General features: G+C 42.9%; 3 protein-coding genes across 13 annotated transcripts in view; 2 read left to right on the forward strand and 1 right to left on the reverse strand.

The window, feature by feature from the left end:
- Positions 1-23276, forward strand: part of capn5b (calpain 5b) — a 32910-nt gene extending 9634 nt beyond the window's left edge. For 2 of the 3 annotated variants that reach the window (XM_034293309.1, XM_034293308.1), the window contains 11 exons: positions 2135-2266; positions 7310-7518; positions 8527-8719; positions 11598-11791; positions 13069-13146; positions 13542-13737; positions 13885-14007; positions 15408-15604; positions 16057-16178; positions 16807-16943; positions 17133-23276. In XM_034293309.1, coding sequence (XP_034149200.1) covers positions 2135-2266; positions 7310-7518; positions 8527-8719; positions 11598-11791; positions 13069-13146; positions 13542-13737; positions 13885-14007; positions 15408-15604; positions 16057-16178; positions 16807-16943; positions 17133-17315 — 1764 coding nt within the window. In that variant the 3' untranslated portion in view covers positions 17316-23276. Of the gene's footprint in view, positions 1-2134; positions 2267-6606; positions 6868-7309; positions 7519-8526; positions 8720-11597; positions 11792-13068; positions 13147-13541; positions 13738-13884; positions 14008-15407; positions 15605-16056; positions 16179-16806; positions 16944-17132 lie in introns of those variants that run through there. The other variant, XM_034293310.1, reaches the window with a different exon arrangement.
- ompb (olfactory marker protein b) lies at positions 4290-5611 on the reverse strand. Of its 3 annotated transcripts, none has more exons than XM_010870817.3 (2): positions 4947-5611; positions 4290-4684 (listed from the first exon to the last, which is right to left on the reverse strand). In XM_010870817.3, exons 1-2 carry the CDS (start codon positions 5340-5342, stop codon positions 4631-4633), a joined length of 450 nt encoding a protein of 149 aa, XP_010869119.2. In that variant the 5' UTR covers positions 5343-5611; the 3' UTR covers positions 4290-4630. The 3 variants fall into 3 exon arrangements, with proteins under 3 accessions (XP_010869119.2, XP_010869118.2, XP_019903618.2); XM_010870816.3 differs by having other exon boundaries at positions 4905-5611; XM_020048059.2 differs by having other exon boundaries at positions 4290-5611.
- A 362-nt stretch (positions 23277-23638) lies between the features above and the next one.
- The window catches only part of LOC105011052 (unconventional myosin-VIIa), a 46886-nt gene continuing 46192 nt past the window's right edge, over positions 23639-24332 (forward strand). For 5 of the 7 annotated variants that reach the window (XM_029121155.2, XM_034293304.1, XM_013134565.4 and 2 more), the window contains exon 1: positions 23639-23934. The gene's annotated coding sequence lies outside the window, so the exon portion shown is untranslated. The remainder of the gene's footprint in view (positions 23935-24332) is intronic. The other 2 variants (XM_029121156.2, XM_034293306.1) reach the window with 1 other exon arrangement.

Here is a 24332-nt window from a genome sequence, read left to right on the forward strand (position 1 = left end):
ATTGTAAATGTTTTCTTCTAATATTTTGAGGTACTGGATTTTTGATTTACATGAGCTGTATGCCGTAATCATGAAGACAAACAAAAAAGGCTTGAAATGTTTCACTTGATGCGTAATGAATCTAAAATATGTGAGTAAAATAAGTGTCACTTTTTTTATTTTAAATTACTGGGAAAAAATAAAACCTTTTTCTAGATGCACCTGTGGGTTAATTTCCACAACAACTAAGAGCATTGATTTGCAAGCTAAATGTCTGACCTACAGTGAATATAAAAAGTCTACAAGCCCCTGTTAAAATGCCAGGTTCTTGTGATGTAAAAGAATGAGACAAAGATAAATCATGTAAATAAATAATGTAAATGAGACAAAGATAAATCAAGAACTTTTTCCACTTTTAATGCGACCTATAACATGAACAATTCAATCAAAAAACAAACTGAAATCTTTGAGGGGGAAAAATAACCTGGTTGCAGAAGTGTGCACACCCATAAACTAATACTTTGATTTTATTATAGCATTCAGTCTTTTTGGGTAGGAGTCTATTACCATGGCACATATTGACATGGCAATATTTGCCCACTCTTCTTTGCAACAGCTCTCCAAATCTGTCAGATTGCGAGGACATCTCCTGTGCACCGCCCTCTTCAGATCACCCCACAGATGTTCAATTGGATTCAGGTCTGGGCTCTGGCTGGGCCATTCCAAAACGTTAATCCTTAATTCACAGAAGACATGCTTTTGTGAATTTGGATGTGTGCTTTGAGTCGTTGTTGTGCTGAAAGGTGAACTTCCTCTTCAGCATTCTAACAGACGCCTGAAGGTTTGGTCCTGGTATTTGGATCTGTTCATAATTCCTTCCACCCTGACTAAGGCCTTGGTTCCAGCTGAAGAAAAACAGCCCCAAAGCATGATGCTGCCACCACCATTCTTCACTGTGGGTATGGTGTTCTTTGGGTGATGTGCAGTGTTGATTTTGCGCCAAACATACCGTTTGGAATTATGGCCAAAAAGTTAAACCTTGGTTTCATCAGACAATAACACATTTTCCCATGTGCTTTTGGGGGACTTGATGTTTGTTTTTGCAAACTTCAGCTGGGCTTGGATGTTTTTCTTTGTAAGAAAATGCTTCCGTCTTGCCACCCTACCCCATAGCTCATTCATATGAAGAATACAGGAGATTGTTGTCACATGTAGCACACAGCCAGTACTAGCCAATGTTGCTGTAGGCCTCCTGGAAGCCTCCCTTACCAGTTTTCTTCTTGTCTTTTCATCAATTTTGGAGGGATGTCTAGTTCTTGGTAATGTCTCTGTTGTGCCATATTTCTCCACTTGATGATGACCGTCTTCACTGTGTTCCATGGTATATCTAATGCTTTGGAAATTCCTTTGTACCCTTCTCCTGATATCTTTCAACAATGAGATCCCTCTGATGCTTTGGAAGCTCTCTGCGGACCATGGCTTTTGCTCTGAGATGCAGCTAAGAAAATGTCAGGAAAACAGCTGAACTTTATTTGTGATTAATCAGTCACTTTAAATTATGGCAGGTGTGTAATGACTTCTATTTAACATGAGTTTGAATGTGATTGGTTAATTCTGAACACAGCCACATCCCCAGTTATAAGAGGGTGTGCACACTTATGCAACCAGGTTATTGTAAGGTTTTTATTTTTCATTTTTCCCCCTTGAAGTTTTCAGTTTGTTTTTCAGTTCAATTGTTCGTATTATAGATCACATTAAAAGTGGAAATAGTTCTGACATGATTTCTCTTTGTCTCATTCTTTTACATCACAAAAACCTGGGATTTTAACAGGGGTGTGTAGACTTTTTATATGTGTAGACCCACATGTGCAGGTTCTGTTCCACATGTGCAGTTTCTGTTCCTTTTGTGACTTTGTGTGAGCCTTGCAGTTTTGCATCTTGCTAATCGCATTGCCTGCGGCGCTGCTCAGCCAACCTTTAATTCAAGCTGTTAATAAAGAGTCCTTGACATACCTAGCTTGGCAACATCCCATCCATCATCATATCTCTCATTATCTCTCTCTCACTTCCTCAATCTCTCCCTTTCAGTTTTTCAGTTGGTAAGATGAACCTTTCTGACTGCCTCCCCTTCTGTTTCCCTCTCTTGTGGCTGTAGGAGCTCTGTGAGGACCCTCACCTGTTTGTAGATGGGATCAGTGCGCACGACCTGCACCAGGGCCAGCTGGGAAACTGCTGGTTTGTGGCAGCGTGCTCCAGCCTGGCCTCCAGAGAGTCCCTGTGGTCTAAAGTAAGTGTATGGGGGAGTTGGGTTGGCTATGTTTATCTGCTTAGGCACACACACTTTTGCCTTTCTGTCCTTAATCCTGACACCGAAATCAAAGTTTCCTATTCCCTAACCTTAAACTAACCCTAACCTTAACCCCAGTTACATTTTATGACTATACATAACCTAGCATAAGTGACCCTAAACATTGCCAGTAATGCCTGAACCAAAAAGTAACCCCTATTCTAACACTATGCCCATTGTACATTTTACACTAAACCAGTGATCGGGAAATGGCTTTTTCCTAAGTGGAATATTTTTCAGTATTTGTGGGGACTTCAGGTACACAGATATGGATCTCACACACACATACCCATTAGGGCATATTACCTAGTGATGAAGGGAAAACAGGAGAAAGTTGATCTCACCAGAGGCATCATTAGGCCATATCAACACCTCTCTCTTACACTGTCAGTACACTTCTTTGGAGGATATTGACTTAAAAACTCAGCCCTCAGACCCACTCTGCCAGTCACAAAATTGGTTGTTTTGAAAGCATGAATGTGGAGATGTTTCGCATTCTTCCACAACAGGTCTTTTTTTTTGTATTTACCCTACACTTTTGTTACTGGATGTGACTATAGTATGTAGGACTTGAACTCACTCTACATAATAACAAATAGCATAAAATGTAATCAGAGAAGGAAAATAAAATATTGAAAGATGGAGAGAACATTTGAGTGAAGTCCTTTAGAAGAAAACCATCCAGACCAACCCTTTAATACCCAAGAACCTGGATAGAAATCTGTCCCAATTCCTGAGGAATGTAGTCAAAGTATCTATATAATGAATAGCAGAACAATTGAAAATCAAGACGTATGCCCAGAAATTCTGCTGACAAAAAGCAAGTAACTCCAAGGTTTCTTTGCAATATCTGCTAAAAAAAAACGAATCCTGAAAGAGCAAAAAACTACCTTCTATCTATTGGAAAATATGGTGGGGGTGGATGTCTGAAGTCGTGGGGCACTTGATAAGGTCAAAGGCATTCTCAACTTTACCTCATACCTGAATATTGAAAAAAATATATATCCTATGCCAATTGGCTCTTACTGGAAGTCAATCACCCCAAGCACACACGTATAACTCCATTAAGAAATTGGTGAAGTTAAATGTAAATGTTTTAGGGAGTCTGGAAATTGTGTGTGTGTGTGTGTGTGTGTGTGTGTGTGTGTCAGTGAATTGTAAGCATGAGACTGAAGAAATGTGATTGTGAGCTGATGTGATTGAATAAGGAAGAGGGGGACAGTGGAAACGCCATCAGATTGATAATTAGACACTTAAGACTGCAGGCCATTTGCCTAACTGACACCCAGGAGTCTTTCACTGCACTCTGCTAATGCCTCGGACTCTGGCTTGGAATTACTGACATCATTATGTTAAAGGGGGAATAAGTAATGTGTTCAGACTTGACAGCTGGTGGATAGTGTGTTCAGTCGTGACTGGTGGTGGATAGTGTGTTCAGTCGTGACTGGTGGTGGATAGTGTGTTCAGTCGTGACTGGTGGTGGGTAGTGTGTTTAGTCCTGACTGCTGGTGGATAGTGTGTCCAGTCCTGACTGGTGGTGGGTAGTGTGTCCAGTCCTGACTGGTGGTCAGATCTGAACACACTGTTTATGTGTATGCCAGCTACCATATTCAGAAAGTTTCATAGAGGTTCTAAGGTCCATTCCCTCTTCAGATTCAGAATTTTTAAATTCACGTCAAAACAGATTCTAGATTGATCCTTCATCAGCACATTGACCAAAACACACACACGCACAAACATGAACACAAGGGCGCAAGTCATAGGCAAAAATACTTCTCATTTGTGGAGAAATAGATGTTTGTAAATACACACACATGCTATACAGAAGGACAGACAGAAGGAACGCACATGTTGTGCACTGACACAAATAATCAGAGCTGGAGTTATTTTTACCTTGTTCCAAATGTCTGAAAGAAATGTCACAGACTTTTTTTTTTCTTTTGTTATGATTTATTCAGTGATTCCTTTCAAATGCACATCAGTTATCTGCAGTTAGTCAATCTCTAGTTACTAGCTTTAATAATGTTTTGGTATCAAACAAACATTATATGTAATGAATAATAACATCTCTAGAATTAGACTCTAGTAACAAAAACCGAATGAGTGGAGAACTGGTCTGATGTTTTATTACTGCTACTACTAGTACCTCAGAAAACATAGCTGCAGTAGACAAGGGCATATTGCTTTAATGTTTTGAGGCCAATCAAAACAAAAACTAAAAAGCTGATCTGGAAGTTAAAGAGTTGGAAGATTGTGGAAGACAGGAAGCAATGGAGTCTTGGGAGTAGAGGTGTTATCCTTCCTCTACCCCAGAAGAGATTCCTGAGGGGCTGTGATCTCTGGTTTGTGTCCTTTTCCCTGTGGTCGCAGTTGTTCTCCGCCAAGGAAGAGTTGTGGTGGAAAAACATGATGAATGATAAAGAAAGAAAGAGAGAAAGAAAGAGAAGGAGAAATAGCATACATGGATTCAAAAAGAACCAAAATGGCTGTCTAGTGTCTTGCCCTTCTCTATGTCCTGATGCTATCAATTCTGATCAACCAGAAAGCTGATGCAGCATTCAACTGTGTCCGGACTCACTCCTTGCTCAAACGCCAACAGGAAGTACATTGTCTTCCTCACCTTTGCCATCTCTGCAATCCGCTCGCCAAACTCCTGGGCGTCGGCCTCGTAGTGGTGCACTGGCATTTCGTCCGGCTCGCCCTCGTCTCTCCAGAACACCCCGACGGGCTCCAGCAGCTGGCGGTTCATTAGGTGGGTGAGGTCGGGGGTCCAGAGCTGCGAGGTGGCGGTCAGGGTGATGCGGCCCGGGTGCTTCAGGCGCACGTCCCAATGGGCGAAACGCAAGGCCTGCTGGGTGAAATCCAGGCGGTAGACAGCCTCGTGGTCCTGTAGGAGGCGCTCGCCGTCCTGTCGCTTCCCTCTGCGCTGTTGCAGCGAGCAAACCCGCTGGCGCATCACCTCAGTCAAATCAGGGTCAGGTCGGAAGTGCAGCTGCAGTGTGGAGTGGGCGGACATCTTTGTTTTGGGTTTAGAGGGTGATGGGTCAAAGGGGTGGGCAAGTCTGGCTGAGTCTTCTCACTCAGGAGTCCCCTCTCCGTCTGTCTCGCTCTTTTGCCGGGTGCGTTCAGCCCGCAGATCCAGACAATCCTCTCTGACCCGTGGTTTGCCTTCCCTTTCGTCGTCTTGCTTTCGTCTCTGTTCGTCGGCAGCTCCTTCTTTATTGGGCTCAGAGTGGGTTTGTGCACGCCCATAACACCCCGAGACCAGGGCCTCGTCGTTGTTGATGCGCTAGGCAACCGGAGCTGATGACGTTTGCAGTGGTGACACGGGATTGCCCTGTGGGACCTGGGGACAGCGGCGTGTTTGCCACACATTTGTTTATCTCCTGTTTGTGTCATAACTGCTCTCGGCTTACCTCATTCTCGTGCTGTACTCAACTGTGTGACTGAAATCAGAGATGGTTTTTTGGCAGTCTGCCAAGGAGGCTACTGTTGCTGGAATGAATTGCATAGAAATTTGTTTTATGCTTGTTCAATCCATTACAGCCATTACAATGAGCTTGTCTTAATATCTCACCACCAGTGGCCTAAACCACTTTTAACACAAGTATACATGCATTCAACTACAGATGGAAATGTATCAGGTACAACAGAAATGTACTGTCAGATACAATAGAATACAAAACCTCAACAGCTACACTGTATTAGATTAAGTTCATAGAATTTCATTAGACACCAAAGAGACTCGAACAATGATGGACTACCTTACATTGTCCCATTTGAAGCTCGCCTGTTATTTTCAGTTGCGTAATGATTTGCTACAGTGTGCGTTTATGAACACAACCCAGGTTTGTGTACCTCTTTGTGTCTTGTCCAATTTTCATCACTGTCTGACTGATTTACCAAGGGATGGTTCTGGTCAGAATCCAGGCCGTGTTTAATGTTCTATTTCATGTATTGTGTTCTGGGTAAAAGCTGAGGTAGATGATACCAACAGGCACCGTTACCTGTTAGGTGAGAGGCCAGAGTGTGCGGTCACCACTTCACAATATGCGGCATCATGCCACAAGAAAAGAGCAACCAGAGGACCGCAGACACCTAATGAGGAAATTAGTCATTTACTCAACCTGCCGAACATTGAGAAATAGTGAAAAAGTAGCAAGCACGATAGAGGGAGAGGAGAGATTGCAAGAGAGGAGCGAGAGGAGCTGGCTCCTTGAAAGCTCCTAAATGACTCAGGGTTTTCAGTTCATGTTGTTTTTCTCTCCACCCAGCCAGAACCGATCCACTGACCGTGTCTCCAAGGGTAGTGTGGGATTGACACAGATTTATTTCCAATCCAATTTGGCCCTCCTTCTCTGCTGGACTCTATGCAGTGTCATTACTACCCTTCCTCGGGGGGTCACTCTGGCGGTGTGGCTGGTAGTCTAAGGAGACGCCCCAGGGCAGAGCGTGTCTGGCAGGTAGTTCCCCTTCCCTCCCCGCCGGCCTGGGGGGCTGAGGAGTCTGCTAACACAGGGACAGCAGTCACACTCAGGCAGGTATTAATGAGTTCGGCCAACGCTGTGCTTTTACTTTCAGCTTCCATACTAAGCCCAACACTCTCCTGTTTTACTTCCCCACCCTCCTCCACCCCACTCCCTCCTCCAAACTACTCCCTTCTCTACCGCACTCCCTCCCCTGTCCCCTCCCTTCTCCACCCTCCTCCACCCCACTCCCTTCTCCACCCCACTCCCTCCTCCAAACTACTCCCTTCTCTACCGCACTCCCTCCCCTGTCCCCTCCCTTCTCCACCCTCCTCCACCCCACTCCCTCCCCTACCCTCCTCCACCCCACTCCCTTCTCCACCCACCTCCCTCCTCCTCATTCTCCCCCCTCTGCAACCCACCCCACTCCTTTCCTCCAACCCACTACATTTCAACCACCCCTTCCATCTCCCATCTCCTGTATTCCCGTCCTCTCCCCCACCCCACCTGACCTCAGGTCATCCCAGATTGGAAGGAGCAGGAGTGGGACACAGAGAAGCCTGAGTCGTATGCCGGGATCTTCCACTTCCGTTTCTGGCGCTTTGGTGAGTGGGTGGACGTGGTGATTGATGACCGGCTGCCCACGGTGGACAACCAGCTGGTCTACTGCCACTCGGACGACAGCAACGAGTTCTGGAGCGCACTGGTGGAGAAGGCCTATGCCAAGTTAGTAAATTAATCAATCAATGAATGTGGAGTATATTTTCCATTACATTAAGCGTGTTTGCTGATGCTCTTATGAAGAGCAAATATAGTTAAGTGCTTTGCTCAAGGGAACAACACTAATGTTTATTTTGTTCACTTTGAGATTTGAACCAGTGACCTTTCAGTAACTGACCCAACACTCTAACCACTCAACAAAGGCCCTTATAGATGATTTGAATATGATGTGTAAAGCATGCTTATTATGTGGTTTGTTTTACAAATGTCCCATCGTCAGATATTATATACAGATATTATAATAGCATGCATGTCATATTAAAATCACATTTGTTGAGCTTCACAATACATTTCAAATAGTTTTGGATGGAATGGATATGATGTGAGAAAAATGCTAATATAAGTCTCTGGACTAAAATGCTAGCATTTAGAAACAACGCCAGGAAATGTAAATCAATGCGTATATTACTGTCATATGTTGTCTATTGTCAGGTTCTGACCTCTAGGCATCTCCGTAGTGTTTTTGGTTGGCCCCAATTAGAGGCAGACGCCCTGTGTTGCCTCTAATTGGGGATCCTATTTAAGTTCTGTTTTTCCCCACTGCTGGGTGGATCATTATGTTTTGTGCATGTCTGTACTGCACCTTTGTTTTGGTATTTCGGAAGATTAATAAGGAATGGCTCATTGTGTCAATGTCTCAAGTGTTGTTCCACTTATTGGTCTTTTGACAAATCTGATCAGCTCTTTTGTCAATAATTGAGCAACATTTCACAGCCGGGCTGTCTGTGTAAGAGGCAAGGCTTTGTTGCTAGGCTCTGTTGCTTGGGTCTATCAATTGAAAACTGTTGACAACTTTGACAGTGAAATTTAACTTCAGATCAATAGTGTGGTGCTTGCAGTGCCTGAATTGTAGGTTCTGATTTTGGATTCAATTCCCCAGTGAAGATTGACTTGTAAGTCGCTTTGGAACATCTGCTGAATGGCTCATTATTATTTGTGGCCCATTCCCTGCAGGGTGTATGGCTGTTACGAGGCCCTGGATGGCGGGAACACTGCAGATGCCCTGGTGGACTTCACGGGCGGCGTGTCAGAGCCCATGGATCTGTTGGAGGGCCACATGGCCACAGACGAGGTGGCCCGCAACCAGCTGTTTGAGAGGGTCCTGAAGGTCCACAACCGGGACGGCCTCATCAGCTGCTCCATCCGGGTCAGTCAGGGGGAACATCTGGACTAGGCAGCCATTTTGGATTAGGGGGAGGTGGTTTGGATGGTTGTGGGTGAGTTCTAAGATGTTCCCACGGGGTTCTAATGTTTCTGCATTATTCTATAGTCCTGCACATTACTTCTGCACTGGTGAAAATGTCTGATTTGGGCTCTGAGAAGCTCTCAGATTGGAACAGAGGGGCTGTAACGTTAACATTCCATAGAAGACAGGAGAGCTTATGGTCTCTGCTTCAGAGCACTGAATGGGTTTTGACTGAAAACCGTTCTTAACTTGAGCAACGCGCCTGAAGAAGTTGCTCCAATCCCTCGCACTAATTAGACAACTTGGCACGATTTGTTATCTGAATGAGAGAAGTGCTGTAAATCAAAGACTCCAGGCCTTGATGTATTTTGAAAGTTAAGTAATTGAGGATTACAATAAGTACTACTTTGATCTCTTCCAAGCAAGCCGAACACATGTAAGTCCATGTGACCTCTTGACATGCCCATATCATAAAATCTATGTCATATACAGAGTCAATGTTCATGGTCACTGCTTCTGTACATTTCCTTGTGAAAGCCTATCAGTGTGGGTTTTTCATTTTCAAACTAATGTTGGCTTTCAGCTGATGTCCAGGTTGCCCACCTGAACCAGATTTCTACATATGGTATGTAGGACAGTTTTTAGATTGCATAATCAAAAGCATTTGTGCGATGATGGGATGCAGGGTTGGAATAAACATAAGTGTGCTTGCTCTAGTTCCTCAACGGCACGGCTACGAGAGGCAAAACGTGTTCCGAAATAGTTCCAAGGAATTGCAGTTTTACCATGGCGCATAAATAGGCTAGGTGCCCGTGAGGAACAGTCAGTCCGGCAGTCCACTCACCCAGCAGCCCGTGGTTAGGACCCAAATGACTCCCTATTTTTCTACATAGTGCAATACTAGTCCCATAGTCCAATGTCAAATGTAGAGCAGGAAATAGTGAATGGGGTGCCAGGTGGGACATATTCCCCTCCTGTTGATTGTCTGCTGTTCTGTACTTCTCTCCATTCAACCCTAGAACTCATTTACAGTCCAGTATGAGTCTGGCTCAAGCGCTCTTGCTCAACTGGGAACCAAAGGCATTTTAAATTCATGAGTTGTCTTGAGAATCCATTTCAAAACAGTAACAAAAGAATGAGCACGAATGAAAACAAACAACTCAACAAACACGTCAGTCAGATTAATGGCCCTGACAGCACAAAGCCCACGCAATTAATAATTCAAACATCATCTGGCTGGCCGTTGTTGTTTGGTTTTGTAACATCGTGGCATTGTAAAGAAAATTATAGACTCTACTCACAGGATGTTTGTTGTGTGGAGGTTTGATTAGGAATGCAACAAAGGCATTTCAAAGCCACACTCATGCACACTGATGAGAAAGAAGCTGATGTTTGTACTGTGACTTGAATGGAATTTGTTCCACAAAGGCCATATAGTCGGGGAACCTATGTTTAGAATTCTTTGCACATCATGTTCAAATCAATAAGTGCTTTCTTGAGCATTAAAATGCAATTTAGATTATTTCAGATGGTTTGATCCTGGTGCACCAATAATGCTAATATTGATGGTCGGACCTGGATGGCATTTGTGCCAGAAATGCTAAGATGTTCTCTTTTGTAAAGGAACAGGGAAATAATACCTAGGTATGGATTGCTGTCATACTTTGTATGCGTACAGTGTAAGAAAAAAAAAAACTTAATTTGGGTGAAGTATCCCTGTAACTACTTAGATTTGTTGAAGCGTAGCCTGTTATGACAATATGCCTTAATTACCTGGATTTTAAATACACTCATTTGAAAGAGATAACCTTCACATTGCCTAAAAAGAGGATGAGAGCACAGGCCAAAACCAGTTGGAAAAGAATAGTTAGGTCAGAATTAATATATTAATTTGAAGGCATTGTTAGGTGAGAGTTAATACATTATTTTAAAGGCATAGTTAGGTCAGAGTTAGTACATTAATTTAAAGGCATAGTTAGGTCAGAAGTAATACATTAATTTAAAGGCTTAGTTAGGTTAGAGTTAATACATTAATTTAAAGGCATACTTAGGTCTGAATCAATACATTCATTTAAAGGCATAGTAAGGTCAGAATGAATACATTAATTTAAAGGCATTGTTAGGTCTGAATTAATACATTCATTTAAATGCATAGTTAATTCTGACCTAACTATGCCTTTAAATTAATGTATTAATTTAGAAATGTGTGATGCACACTACTGCACAGTTTATTAAACCTTTGTAGGCATTTTGGGGTAAGAAATTCGCCAGGAACTTATAATAAAAACTTGAGTAAAATAAAATAGCATAGTCTGAGCTAAAAACAGCTGAAAAACTGCCTTTTTTCTCTAGTTTTCCAGTTTTCAAGCTAATTTCCAACATATTCTACATTTGGTACAATGGGGCAGATAGCTTGTTTTGTTGTTGCAGCAAAATATCCTTCAGTCATTCACATTTTGTCGTAAGGTAGATAGAGAATGTTTCTTGTTTAGAGGCATGTACTGTAGAATGCTGTTTTTTGTCTGGAAGATTAGATCCAGTTGTAGACAGAACTGTTATAAACTTCCTGTCTTCTCTCACTGAGTATTTTTCCTCCCATCTTAGGAAGTTTCTCCCTCACCGTCGGTGTAACCCACTATGTTTGCGACAACAGGGCTTATTATATCTGAACCTTTTATTTAAGTACGCTCTGATGATGAAATACCACAGAGACAGTACCGGTCCACATTTCTGTTTTACATCCTCAAATAACAACCACGTTTTGTGAGCTGGTTTCTGTGTATGAAATATGCCTACACGGATAAATTACTTCATTAACTGACTTCTAATTGTCTTCTAGGCGACCACTGTGGAGGACATGGAGGCACGGCTAGACTGCGGCCTTGTGAAGGGCCACGCCTACGCGGTGACAGACGTTAAGAAGGTGCGCCTGGGCCAAGGCCTGCTAGCCTTCTTCAAGTCAGAAAAGCTCAACATGATCCGCATGAGGAATCCCTGGGGAGAGAAGGAATGGAGTGGGCCCTGGAGTGATAGGTAAATACACAACACTGCCCCTTCAGGTCTGAAGAGGGTACTACACAATTATAGAATTTGAATTCAATGTGCACAAGACTGTGCACTGCTTTTTCTACACAGTATTTCACTTTGAACATAATAAGTTAGAAACAAATGTAGTAAGCAACAAATGCAAACCCACTATGCTCATCTATACTGAGAACGCTAAGATCAGCCAGGGGACATTCTTCTGAAATAATAGGCTTATGACTCTTTTTGGTTGTTATTAACTTTTTGATCATCTAGTGCATAACTGTGTCGATTTCTGCCTTTATTTTGTCAGCTGTCTCAGTTTTAAAGGTGCCATGTGTACACTATAAAATGTTCTACTATATCATGCCTAAATGCCTGAAGTATGGGAACACTGCCAGAGAATAGGCTCTCTGTTACACAGTCAAGTGTAATCAGGTCAGTCAATGTGCGTAATGCAAGGCTCTCTTAAGAGTGCCTTCATTGCCTCCAAAAAGACTAGACCATGTGGGAGTAATGAAGCGCAAAGAGGGGTATTCTCCCTGTAGCTGAAATGGGGAATGTTTTGTGTGTGTGATCCATGTCTATAAATATGTGTACACGTGAGGACCTGAAGTTCCCACTAAGACAGTAAAACCTGAAAAATCTATCCCACACATTTTTTTGGCACGTCTCCACTAGGAAAAAAGGGATTTCCGGCTTAGCGGCTAGGTTTAGAGAAAAATATTTTCCACATGTCATACATCCAAGCTTGTCCTCTTGCAAGCTGTGAAATGCACGCACCCTCACAAGAGTCATGTTTTAACCTGTATCCCTTCACTCTGTATTGACCTGAACCTCTCTATGGAGCAGACTGAAATGTAATGTAAAAGGATGGAGAGAAGACCAGTGTCTCTGTTATGCCCTGACATGTGTCGCTAAGTAGGTTGTGTAACACAGCAGAGATTGGAGGGATTGCTGATGAAGGCGGCTGAATTGTTCAGTTGGTTAAGGAGAGAGAGGGTAGGTCTTAAAGGGATGGCGGCTTAGTTTCTTTAAGGGAGTCGTCCGCATTCATACTGTATTGTCTGAAAGAACAACTCAATCCTTTGATCTAAACTGGGCTTGTGGAGATTTAATTTAATTTCAAGTTGTGTAAGAATTTTCCCTTTTTATTTTTACACGCAAACACGCATGCAGCCAAACAGAAGATGTCCCTGTCCATCTAAGTGAATATGCAGTGTTCTCGTTGTCATGTCCTGTGTTATGTTATCTAACATGAGGTCATTTTCTGTCTCCGGCCCCAGCTCAGATGAGTGGAAGAAAGTGAGCAAGAGTGAGAGGGAGAAACTGGGTGTCACTGTCCAGGACGACGGAGAGTTCTGGTGAGGGGAGCCATCATGCACGCACACACACATCACACACACCTAACCTTAATCTCAAAAACCTGACCATAGCCCCTAAACAACTTTATACTTAAACCTAACCCTATCTACTATCTCTTACTTAAACCTAAACACTAACTAAAGGTTTGGACTCTAAACCTATGACTTTATGTTACATTTTCCAAAATTAGGTTTAACCATAATTCAAGGACATTTTGTCCCCATTTATATTATTAAACCCAGGCTCAGACACCATTAAAACTTTAGGGGACTTTCCTGGACTGTATTCATCTGTATTCTGGCAACCGGCCCTAGTTGATTAATCTTTATGATTAATCGATTGATCCGCACTGATAAACATAAACCTTCCCTTCTTCCCTGCCATTCCACCTCAGGATGACGTTTGATGACTTCTGCCAGTACTTCACAGACCTGATCCTGTGTCGTCTGATCAACACCTCCTACCTGAGCATCCACAAGACCTGGGAAGAGGAGGTGATGAGGGGCTCCTGGGTCGCACGCCAAGACCCCCTGAGGAACCGCTCTGGGGGCTGCATCAACCACAAGGCCACATTCCTCCAGAACCCACAGGTGGGGGGGCCAGGGGGGTGGAGTATAGAAGGGGCGGGAGGGCGTGTGTGTACTGTTTTGACTCTTGGTGTCTACAAGTACTTTACGTAGTGTCTAATTTGACCAGCTAGTGTGTGTGTGTGTCTCTGTGTGTGTGTGTGTCTGCAGTATGTGTTTGATGTGAAGAAGGTAGAGGACGAGGTACTGATCGCCCTGCAACAGAAGGAGAGGAGAGCCACCACCAAAGAGGGCAAAGGAGATAATCTAGCCATAGGCTTCGACATTCATCGGGTATATTTACACACACACACACACACACACATACATACATACATACACTCTCTCAACTTATCTGTATAAATGGAAACATCAGAATTGATTTCCCTTAATAACACACTAATTCTAATTCTGACCCTAAAAATAACCCTAAAACTAACCCTAATGCATGATCCTAAAACTGACACAGTAATGACTAACCCTAAAACTCACACTTAATATCTAACCCTCATTCTAACCTCAGTTGTAAAATTAACCCTGACATTAAAGACAAAATATAGTAATTAAACGGACCAGGGAGACCTAGTGTACCAGCAGTTTGGGAAATAGTTTGTCCTGACTGACTGTAAATCCTGTTCACACACATTAACACACAAATGTTTTGTATTAACATTTGCCAATTTGTCTTCATGTGCTTCTTCCATGGGTTTCTGCCATCAGCCAATTGATAACAAACAGTAAAATGTGGTGGCTTTCATATTTCACAACCACTTCTACAATCACTTCTACATACCACAGTCAAATCGGCACATTATCAGATAAAAATGACCAATTATCGCAGCACAGAAGGAATCTACATTTTCTAGCCAATCTGCACATTTAATCTCATAATATGGTTCTATCAAGCCTCAAGTCAATAAACTTTCCAGACGGTGTAGCAAATTGAAACAAAAAGCTATGCGAAATGTCATTATTTCTGCAGCTGAATCAGTAATTTTAGGCCAGAAGTACAGCATAAAAAACATCTCTGGGGGGAACTGATCATGGTATTGTCATAACATACTGTATAGTCGTGGCAAAAATGATTAGACCCCATGTACTTTTTGATAATAACGTATGATCTGTAAAAAGAGTTTCAATTGACCAATACATTTAGTCTCCACAGTTCTATATTTCACTGTTAATATTACAGATACTTTTTTGATATAGAACCTAATTTCCTGCACCTCTGGATGGGCAGTTTGGACCACTCTTCTTGTTCAAACTGCTCCCGTTCTCCTAAATTTGAATGGTGCGTCGCAACCGTTGTTTTGTAGAAGAAGCTACGATTTAGTAAATGTTTTCCATTTTTTGTTTTGTTCAACTGCAAGCCCAAAAAATTTGTGGGGATACAAAATATTTTAGAATTTCAACAGTTTTCTAGTTGATGGTGCTTAATATGAATAAAGTGCAAGATTGCCAATACATTTGGCCACCGCTATAACTTTTGTCTTCACTTCCTGCTACTATATGGGAAGATGTCAAAAATAATTGAATAATCCTGGTTCAGTCCCCACATCAGCTGTATTTAACCTTTTTATCTGTCTTCTTGCCTTTTTAACAAATATATTAATATTACCTCTCTGTGTCAGAACAACATATCTTCTATATTGTTCCTTCGAAATGTCCTCATTATGTCTCCTCCTGTCCTCTAGGTGGAGCTGAACAGAAAGTACCGTATGCATACAGCCCAGCAGAAGGTGGCAGGCTCCATTTACATAAACTCACGCTGCGTCTTCCTCAGGAAGGAGCTCAAGGAGGGTCGTTACGTCATCATCCCCACCACGTTTGACCCTGGGCAGCAGGGCGAATTCCTGTTGCGGGTCTTCACCGATGTGCCTTCAGACTGCAAGTAAACCAGCCGGCCGACATGCAGCCCTGATCACCCCTTCCAGTTGATCTCAGGAACTTTACAGATAATTAAGGGAGAATTATATGGAATTACTGTATATAGAGCAGTATAATAGCATTTGAAACCTAAAAAATGCAACTGTTGATATATCACCTTTTTTTTTTTTTAGCTCTTATACTTTTTATTTTACAAAAATAACTTTTTTGGTTAATGTACAACCAACAGAATCTAGCTCAGCCCAGAGTACTCCTGGGCTAAGTTCCCCTTCATGTAAATGTGACCAGTAAGCTTATGGGGGGGGGGGGTCCTAGTACCTCTGGTTGGGAACCACTGCTTTAACATGCACACAGTTGAACAGTTTGGGTGTCTACAGTACAATGTGATCAACTTGTTTTTACTCAAATCTGTCATTCAATGCCATTGTCCCCGCCCCCCGCCCCGCCTCTACACAGAGAACTGACTCTAGACGAGCCCCCGCAGACCTGTTGGACGGGCATGTGTGGTTACCCACAGTTGGTGACCCAGGTCCACGTTCTGAGTGCTGAAGGCCTCCAGGGCCAAGACTCGAATGGAGGTAAGCTAGGAAGGCCACACGCCCGTGATCGTTACACTCTGACCAGCAACTTGACTTTGTGGACATGCTGTGTGAGTGTGTGGACGTATGTGACCATGCCTGAGAATGCAGATGCCTGGTTAACTCTTCTGTTCACACACAGAGTTGCGATGTCTCAATCCCAACAAGAGGCACTTGGCCATAACAGGAGGTACCTTAGCACCACCTAGTGGCTAGCAGCCTAGCTACACCTAGACGTGTTTGCGCCATTGGCTGTAGCTCCGACCAGAGACCACCCCATACTTCATGTTTGTCTGAAAGGATTAGCGGTGGAAGCCATATGCTAGTAGTTCCAGCTAACCCTCTGATAGCCCCCTTCCCCATGTCTTTCACCTACAACAGTGCAGGAATGGTACAGCCACTTTTAATTGTCAGGTCAGTGCCTCATTCATATCAATTAGGATTTATGTCTACACACCTTGCTCTAGTTAGCTGTTATAATCGTGCCTGCTTCCTGGTTAGTCTGATAACCACAGAACTATTGGCTAAATGTAGTCATAGCTGAATACACAATCGAAAAGGTTTCCACTTCCTATGCCAACGAAGTGATTGACATCTGTCACCTTCTGGTTCTCCCTGTCCCCTGCAGCCTCAGACCCTTATGTCATCATCACCTGTGAGGGGGAACGGGTGCGCTCACCAGTGCACAAGGACACGCGGAGCCCCAATTTCGACATCAAAGGCCTCTTCTACCGCAAGAAGCCCAAAGAAGGAATCCACATTGAGGCAAGCTCAGGGGCAGGGGAGGTTTCCTGTGTCCGTCGTCGTTGTTCGGATGTGTCCCTCAGTCTCTTCAATGAATTCTGGGATCTTCTCTATCACTGTGTTTTTCTTTCCTTCCCTCCCTCTGTCTCATTCTTGTTATCCTCCTCTTTCCCCTCTGCTGGGCGGGGACATTGGGACATGTCATTCTAGATCTACAATAAGAATGTGATTGTGGATACCTTTCTGGGTCAGGTGACCCTGTCCAGTGACCACAACGACCGACAGGAGCAGCACACGCTCCACCTGCGCGACAAGGGCAATCGCCAAGACAACGACCTCCCGGGCACGGTCACCGTGCGCCTCATCACCTGCACAACTCTCATCAACATATGACGTCGCCGCCGCCGCTCCTGCCGTGGAATGTCAAAGTAGCATGACCTTGATCATCATGATGACCTGTCGCCGCCACCCGTCCCGTCAATCCGAGCATGTCCGTTTAACTGTAAACCCCCCCCCCCCCAGGACCTAACTTGCGTACAGAGTCGAGACACGACCACACACAACGGCCTCTACATGCCTTCAGCCCTCCTACACAGCTGTTCACATGCGCCTGCCCTCGTCCTGCGTCTGCCAGTGTCTCTAAGGGCTACGCCTCGCCTTAAGGTTGACTGGGTCTCTTCAGGACCCTGGGACCAGCCGTGTGTTGCGTGGGAGAGGGCTCGTGGGAGTGGGCCATATACTGGGACCCACTCCGTTCATCCCCCTCACTAGACTGGGATTATTGCTGCCCCATTTTTTTTATCCCAGGAAAGACGATACGATCAGCCTTTACTGTTCCTCCCGTCAGCGACCGCTCTGACGCTCCTCCGTCCCAAACGGCAGCCTATTCTGTGTAGTGCTCTACTTTTGACCGGAGCACTACGTTGTAGGTAGTGGTGTATTTTGTGGGGTGAGTCCTCCGTCCATCCTCCACCTTTAGGTAGTCCCCACCAAACCTACCAACCGCTGAGGAGACGACGACACTAGGCTGTTTGATGGCAGGCTGCTGATGTCTGTGAGGGTAGCGTGGACCTCTCCCCCTTCCTCTTCTCCCGTTCCCATCCATCTTCCTGGACTACCATCCCCTTTGCTTCTACCAGTTGCCATGGACAATATCGAGTTTAGCATGGCTAAAAAAGACTGCCTGCATTGCGTATCCAATATACCCCTTTACGCGCGCACACATAAACAGACAACATACTGTTTATTTTTGTTTTGTTTTTTTAACCTTGTGGGAACCAGAAAAATAATTCTTTATTTTCTCTAGCCCCTAATCTTAACCCTTACTGTAAACTAAATAACTTAACCTTTATTCCTAAACTTAACCTAACCCTAATGCCTAACCTTAAAATGTTACCCACATTTTAACACTAACCCCAATTGTAAGTTTTACCCTAAACCTAACCCAGAAGCCAGAAACAGCCTTTTTCCTTGTGGGATTAGAATTTTCAGATTTTTCCGTCTTTTTGGGGATGTCTGGTGCCCACATGTTAAACCAGGATCACACACAATAATATAGCTTATCAACCGTCACTGTTGATATGTCCCAGTGGAGTGACTGGAGCTCCGCCTGCCATAATCAAGTGCTTTACGGGACCAAAGATGGACCAGGCTTTCCCTTCTCTTTGTCTCTGCCACGTCCGTCTGTCATCTCTACGACAACGCCACTGCCTGTTGCTTCCAGAGTTCTGGTACTCCTATCATGACAACCCGGGCCTTCTACTAGTGGGCCTTTGAGTCATGCGTCCTTGTTGACGTAGATTGTGCGTGCGTGTGCACGTGTGCCTGGCTGTCAGTCTGCGTGTGTGCATGTGGACGTGGATTCTGGTATGCATTCTTACATGTGTATGCGCTTTTGGACACAAACCATGCACCTTGCCTAGCTTTGTCAGGCTCATGGCCATGGCTGGATGGACTGATGACCGAAGGATATCGGTTAGTCCTGCCAAAATCAACCTGTGCCAAAGCCTTGGTCCTGCCTCTCTCTCTGTTGTGACTCCATAGCACTCTTCCAGATAGCAACACAGACATTTTGAATTCCCATCACCTAAAACTCAGTGCTATTTGAGATGTTGTGAAAAGTGACTTTTTTACTTGGCTAGTGAGAGATTGTGAGATCAGTCAGGGGTACAGTCTCCGTGACCCCCAAACCATAAGCATCTCTAACAGTTTATGTCTCTTTTGACATACTTTCAACAGGCGATATATCTCAATTTCTGACAGTGGCAAGCATTGGAGCTAAAAGAGATACGGAGAGACAAACCCCACACGCTATGTCATCATCAAATGTTCAGTATGAGGGCGGAGACTGTTCTGTAGCAGCATCTGAAAATGCGTCTAAATACGTCACCATTGTTGAGTGTTTTGAAAATAATTTCTCCCATGTCAATTTATATTCATTCAAATGTTTTTTCTTTTGGTTGTTGAATGTAATGTTGAGAGGGTCTCTCTCTTTCCAACCTTCAAGCCCTTTTACTTGTTTACTGTCAGGTCTTTTCAGCGCCTTTTTTGCATTACTTGAACAACAATGGCATTTATTGTCGAAGTATATACTGTCACATTTGTTAGTGTATTTATTAGTGTATTTAATGTGTCTTGCACTTTTTATTCTATGTCCATGGCCTTGCATTGTTCTTCTAGTGTTACTATTCTATACGTCCACTTTCTTTGGTGTGTTTAAGAATCAGCATGTTTACACTGTTGCACATAATACTGTACATCATATCTCCAATCATATCTTGAGGTTTGAAATGGTCACTTTAATGGGACTGATCAGTGACAATTCTTGACAACACGCTGTTACTGTAGTACTGACGATCATTTGTTGCTTCAAATGACGAAAGCTTAATTTGAAGGTTGTTTGACATATGTCCTTGTGCTGAGTTGCAGTCTAAGGCAGAGACTAAAATGGTTGATAAAAAGAAAACACTTAAAGTAGTTGGATTAGAGTTTGATAATGGTTTACTTAAAGTTGACAGGTAAAATGCTTTGTTACTTGTTAAAAGCACTATGAGCATTGTTTATAATGTCTTATTATAAGGCTTAAAATATTTTGTCTATATGAAGGACATTTTCAAGTGACTCATAATGACAGTCATTTTGTCAGGACCATGTTGAGATAATAGGAACAAGACATTATGCATGCTTATGACCATGTTATAAAGCATGACGAGCCTGTATGGAAGTTGAATTGCTTATTGTTTACCTCAAATTGTGTCTTTATTGTTGGCTGTATCAAATGGTTCATACAAATGATGTAACATTGGAATAACTCACAACTTCGGAACCCATAGCTTTAGACTAACAATATGCTTTCTGTCCAATGAGGTAATATCTGGGGAATATTTTGGAGAGTGTAACAGAGTGTAATACTGTATTATGGACAGTAGGTCCTGGTAGAGAGCGGAGGGGTTAAAGGGAACGGCGATGGAGTGCCATAAAGCATATGCAGGGGTCACATAGTTAAAAGACGTTGTGCCAAGCTGATTAGTGTTTCATGCCAGGGAAAGTAGGTATTTGTGCCAATAAGGGGATTGGTTGGCTGTACCTTACCAGGATGTGGCAACGTGTGCCCATTCAGCCAGGCTTGTGCTCGGCTCTACTCTGATCAGGGGCTCTAGTGGTGGGCAAGTTGGCATAAGTAGCCATTTTGGTTCTATATACAAGTCAGTTTCACAACTTTGTTGTGCCCCCACCTCCAGTGTTTTAAGTTAGCTTTTTAGCCTAAGGCCCTATGATCAGGTTTTGCTGGTGGCCATGTCATAGCTTCTTTATTAAAGCTTCTGTTCTGCCCAGATCTGAAATCCAATAGACCACAGGAACAGGGGATTAACAACATGGGTAGACCCTCGCTGGTCGTCAACTACAGAAAGTAGATGCCAAAATAGACCGGAAGAAAAAATGGTTACTGTGTTTTGGTGCTGTGTTTTGGTACTGTGTTTTGTTTTGTTAGAGTTCTACTGTAAATATGTACTGGTGGGTGTACATGTAGTCACTTCAACAGTGTGAGGTCTTTTTACATTCCAATATGCTTTTTCATTTTTTACAATATCCAAAAGGCTTTTTGTTGTGTCTTTGTCAACAAAACTATCTCTTTGTGTTCACATTGTATATTTTTATCATTTGCCAAAGGCAGCACTTACTGTAGGCCAATACGACTCAAGACACAACTGGTTTACTCCGTATGGGCAGTGTCAATTCACAGATCTGGTTGCCTGATTAGTTAGCATTGTTGTATGGGTTTTCTGGCTCTTTATATTTGGTGCGTTTGTTGTTAGGAAGTGAGAATATACAATATACTACTAGGAGAAATCCAGTAGGAATGGCCCTTCAAATGGAACGTAATATTGTGGAAACTTGTCTTATCGGCTGTTACCTCTACTTTTTCCACACAGTGACCTTTGATGTCACCTACTAAGTAAATTACTTTGATAAAAGCATTTTGTGCAATTAAATGCAACAACAAAACATTATTTATAAAAAGGTATTAATGGTTTTTTAATACTATAATTTGTTTACAAGCATGATAGTTGTAGATTTTGGTTGATGCTGCTAGTTGGGCATTAGCTAATATGTTTGTCAAATTGTTAAAAGCACGTAAATGCATCTAATATGCAGCATTATATACTGATGACCCATGCCAAATGTTTTAAGGACAAAAAACCCTTTAGAACTTTGGTCAGTTTTGTATCAAGCCACTAATATCAGTGCATGTAGCAAACTACAGTACATCAAATCAAATTGATTTTAAAGATATTCTATTTTTTATTCAAAGTGTTGTAAATATTGTTACTACTTTCATATAGTGTATGTTGTTTATGGCTGATGTTGCATAATTAGAAGTATTTTACACACCTTAACATTTAAATTCAGCATCCTAAAATAGTAAAACATATTCTCTATGTGAAAGTGAATGCAACCAGGCGTCCACTTCGGCAGGACTCATATCATGACCGATGTAGACACATTCTGATGAACAAGAAACTGACACAATGTCCCTCATGGGCTGCGAACCCTTGCCTCTAGGTCTTAACACAAACGCTCTGTCCCCGATCCCAGTTAGGATATCCCCAAGGCCTACGTCAAGAACATGATCATTACACTATTCCTTCCATTTCAGATAGTATGGCCCTGTGCTGCAGTGTGACAAGTCCTGTATCTCACACGTTTTCAAAAGCACTATTTTACTTCTGAAGCCTGTGTAATGATCATGGAAGTAGTGCTATGTAAGCCCAAGTGCTGTTAGCTGAAGACACTGGTACGCTAGCGTCACATCCTTTGATGGTGGGGAACTCTGATTGTCTGGTCTGGAGACATACCCTATGGAAGACATACCCACAGTAGAGATGTCCAGTTGGGAGGGGTTGTACAGTGCATTATTATATCCACAGTCGTTATAATATGTTCCTTACTTTGATTTCAGAGGTAGGTGTTATTTTAATGGTCACAAGACATTTGAGGCACTGTTTACTCATTGGGTAATGTTTGAAAACAAACAGGTTTTCATTATGGTTGAACATTAACAACGTGAAAAATGTAAGGAATACAGAGAACGTCAGGGCGATTGCGGACAGTGTGTTTTGTGTATTAACAATTTATTTGGAATGTGTCTTCATTAAAGCCTGTATAATGGCTTTCTTTCTATATTTCAGTTGAACACTTGTGTCAACATGGTGCAATGATTTACATGGGTTAGCTTGTTTAGTTAGCCTTGGAGCTACTTGAGCTTGTTAGCCTGCCTCCTGCTGCATGTGAAGGACATTGGTCATGAAACGTCATTAATGATTATGCCAAGTGTTGTCATTTTTACAATAGCATAATGTAAACTGTATCACACTGCTGACTCTGAGTTATCGAGTTATATAACACCTCTGTGTTCTTATCATTGGCAGTCATGTTTGCAAAAATGGAGTATGACGCATTCAACGAATGAGCTTGTGATTCTCTTTTCTGCCGATGTTTATGAACTTGAGACTGGAATATACTGCATGGTGACTCTTATAGAAGATACTATGGTCTTTATAACAAGTATCTTTTATAATTAATATTTTATACTCTTGTTAATTTTATATATCCATCTAACCTTTATTCTCTAAGCTGATATGTTTGCTGATAGCTAGACTTCAGAAAGCTGTATCTTATGTACTGTATGCTCGTCAGTGTGTTGTTGTTACTTTTGTTACTGTATGCTTTTATTCAATTTGATTGACGGTTACACTGTGGTTATTTTGTAGTTATGATCTGGAAATAATTTATTTTAGTTTTGTATTTTATGTCAACTTGTGGCATGACTTTCAAATAAAAGAGGAAACTTTATTGCTTTTCAGTTTGATATGTCCAAAATGACTGCCAATGTGTGGTCGAGGGTTTGGGGTAAAAAGTTTTTTTTTTTAAATACTCCCCCCCCATCATTGGTGCAGTCATGTCTGTTCCATTATTCACGTCGGCCTGTTCATAAGCCTGGTGGAATTAGAACTGGGTTAACCTTCCTATTCATCCCTGAATATTACCAGACAATGTTGACCTTTTTGTGGCACAATAGGTGCAGACTGGAGGGAGGATATGCATCTAGCCCTGCTGCCTGTGTCCAAGTGGCCAGCCCTGACCGACCTCCCCTACCCCCCCCCCCCCCCCCCAAGTGGCTGGTCACTCAGAGCCCGCCTCTCTGCTAATAGGGATCAGAAGGCTGACTGACTGAATGAGAGAGACTAGTCACCTCACTAGCTGACAGCAGGCAGTAACAGGTACCTGAAAGGGAAAGAGAAGAGGACGGAGACAGTATGTGACTGACCGTGAGATTGGACATACAGGGAAAAGGACTCCAGCAAGTGGAAAGAGCTTGTCTTTTCGTCAACCCGCTTTTTTTCATCTTTCATCTACTTCCTGGCTATTACCTGTTACCTAGACCTACCCGACTGGAAGGACAAAGAAAGAGGGACAAAGCGAGGAAACAGGAACCTGAGTGTCTAGAGTGGTAAGTAAGGAAGTAAAGTGAAGCGGTTGGTTTGTCAGAGCTGAGGGTTAAGCAGTCCTAGGGCACGGTGTTGTTACCGCTACTCAGGCATTAGTTACCCAAAGCCTCTTACTGCACGCTCCCCTCTCCTAGGCAGCCCCCACCACCACTCCCTCCGTGCCAGCCCTCAAACGGGACCGTTTATGCCCTCGCTTAAAGAAACATAACGTGGTTCTTTGTGTGTTTATTGCCACAAGGGGTCCTGTACATTTTTGGATTAAATCAAGTTGATGAAATGTGATTCAATAACGTTTATTGAGTAGAAAATGGTCTTGATTGTGACAAATAACGGAAAAATCAGCCATTGATCAGAGAACAACAATGGTCAAAGATTGGTTGTAACTGTTAGGGCCTGGTCT

This window comes from Esox lucius, chromosome 7 (genome assembly GCF_011004845.1).
Source record: "Esox lucius isolate fEsoLuc1 chromosome 7, fEsoLuc1.pri, whole genome shotgun sequence".
Lineage (NCBI taxonomy): Eukaryota > Metazoa > Chordata > Actinopteri > Esociformes > Esocidae > Esox > Esox lucius.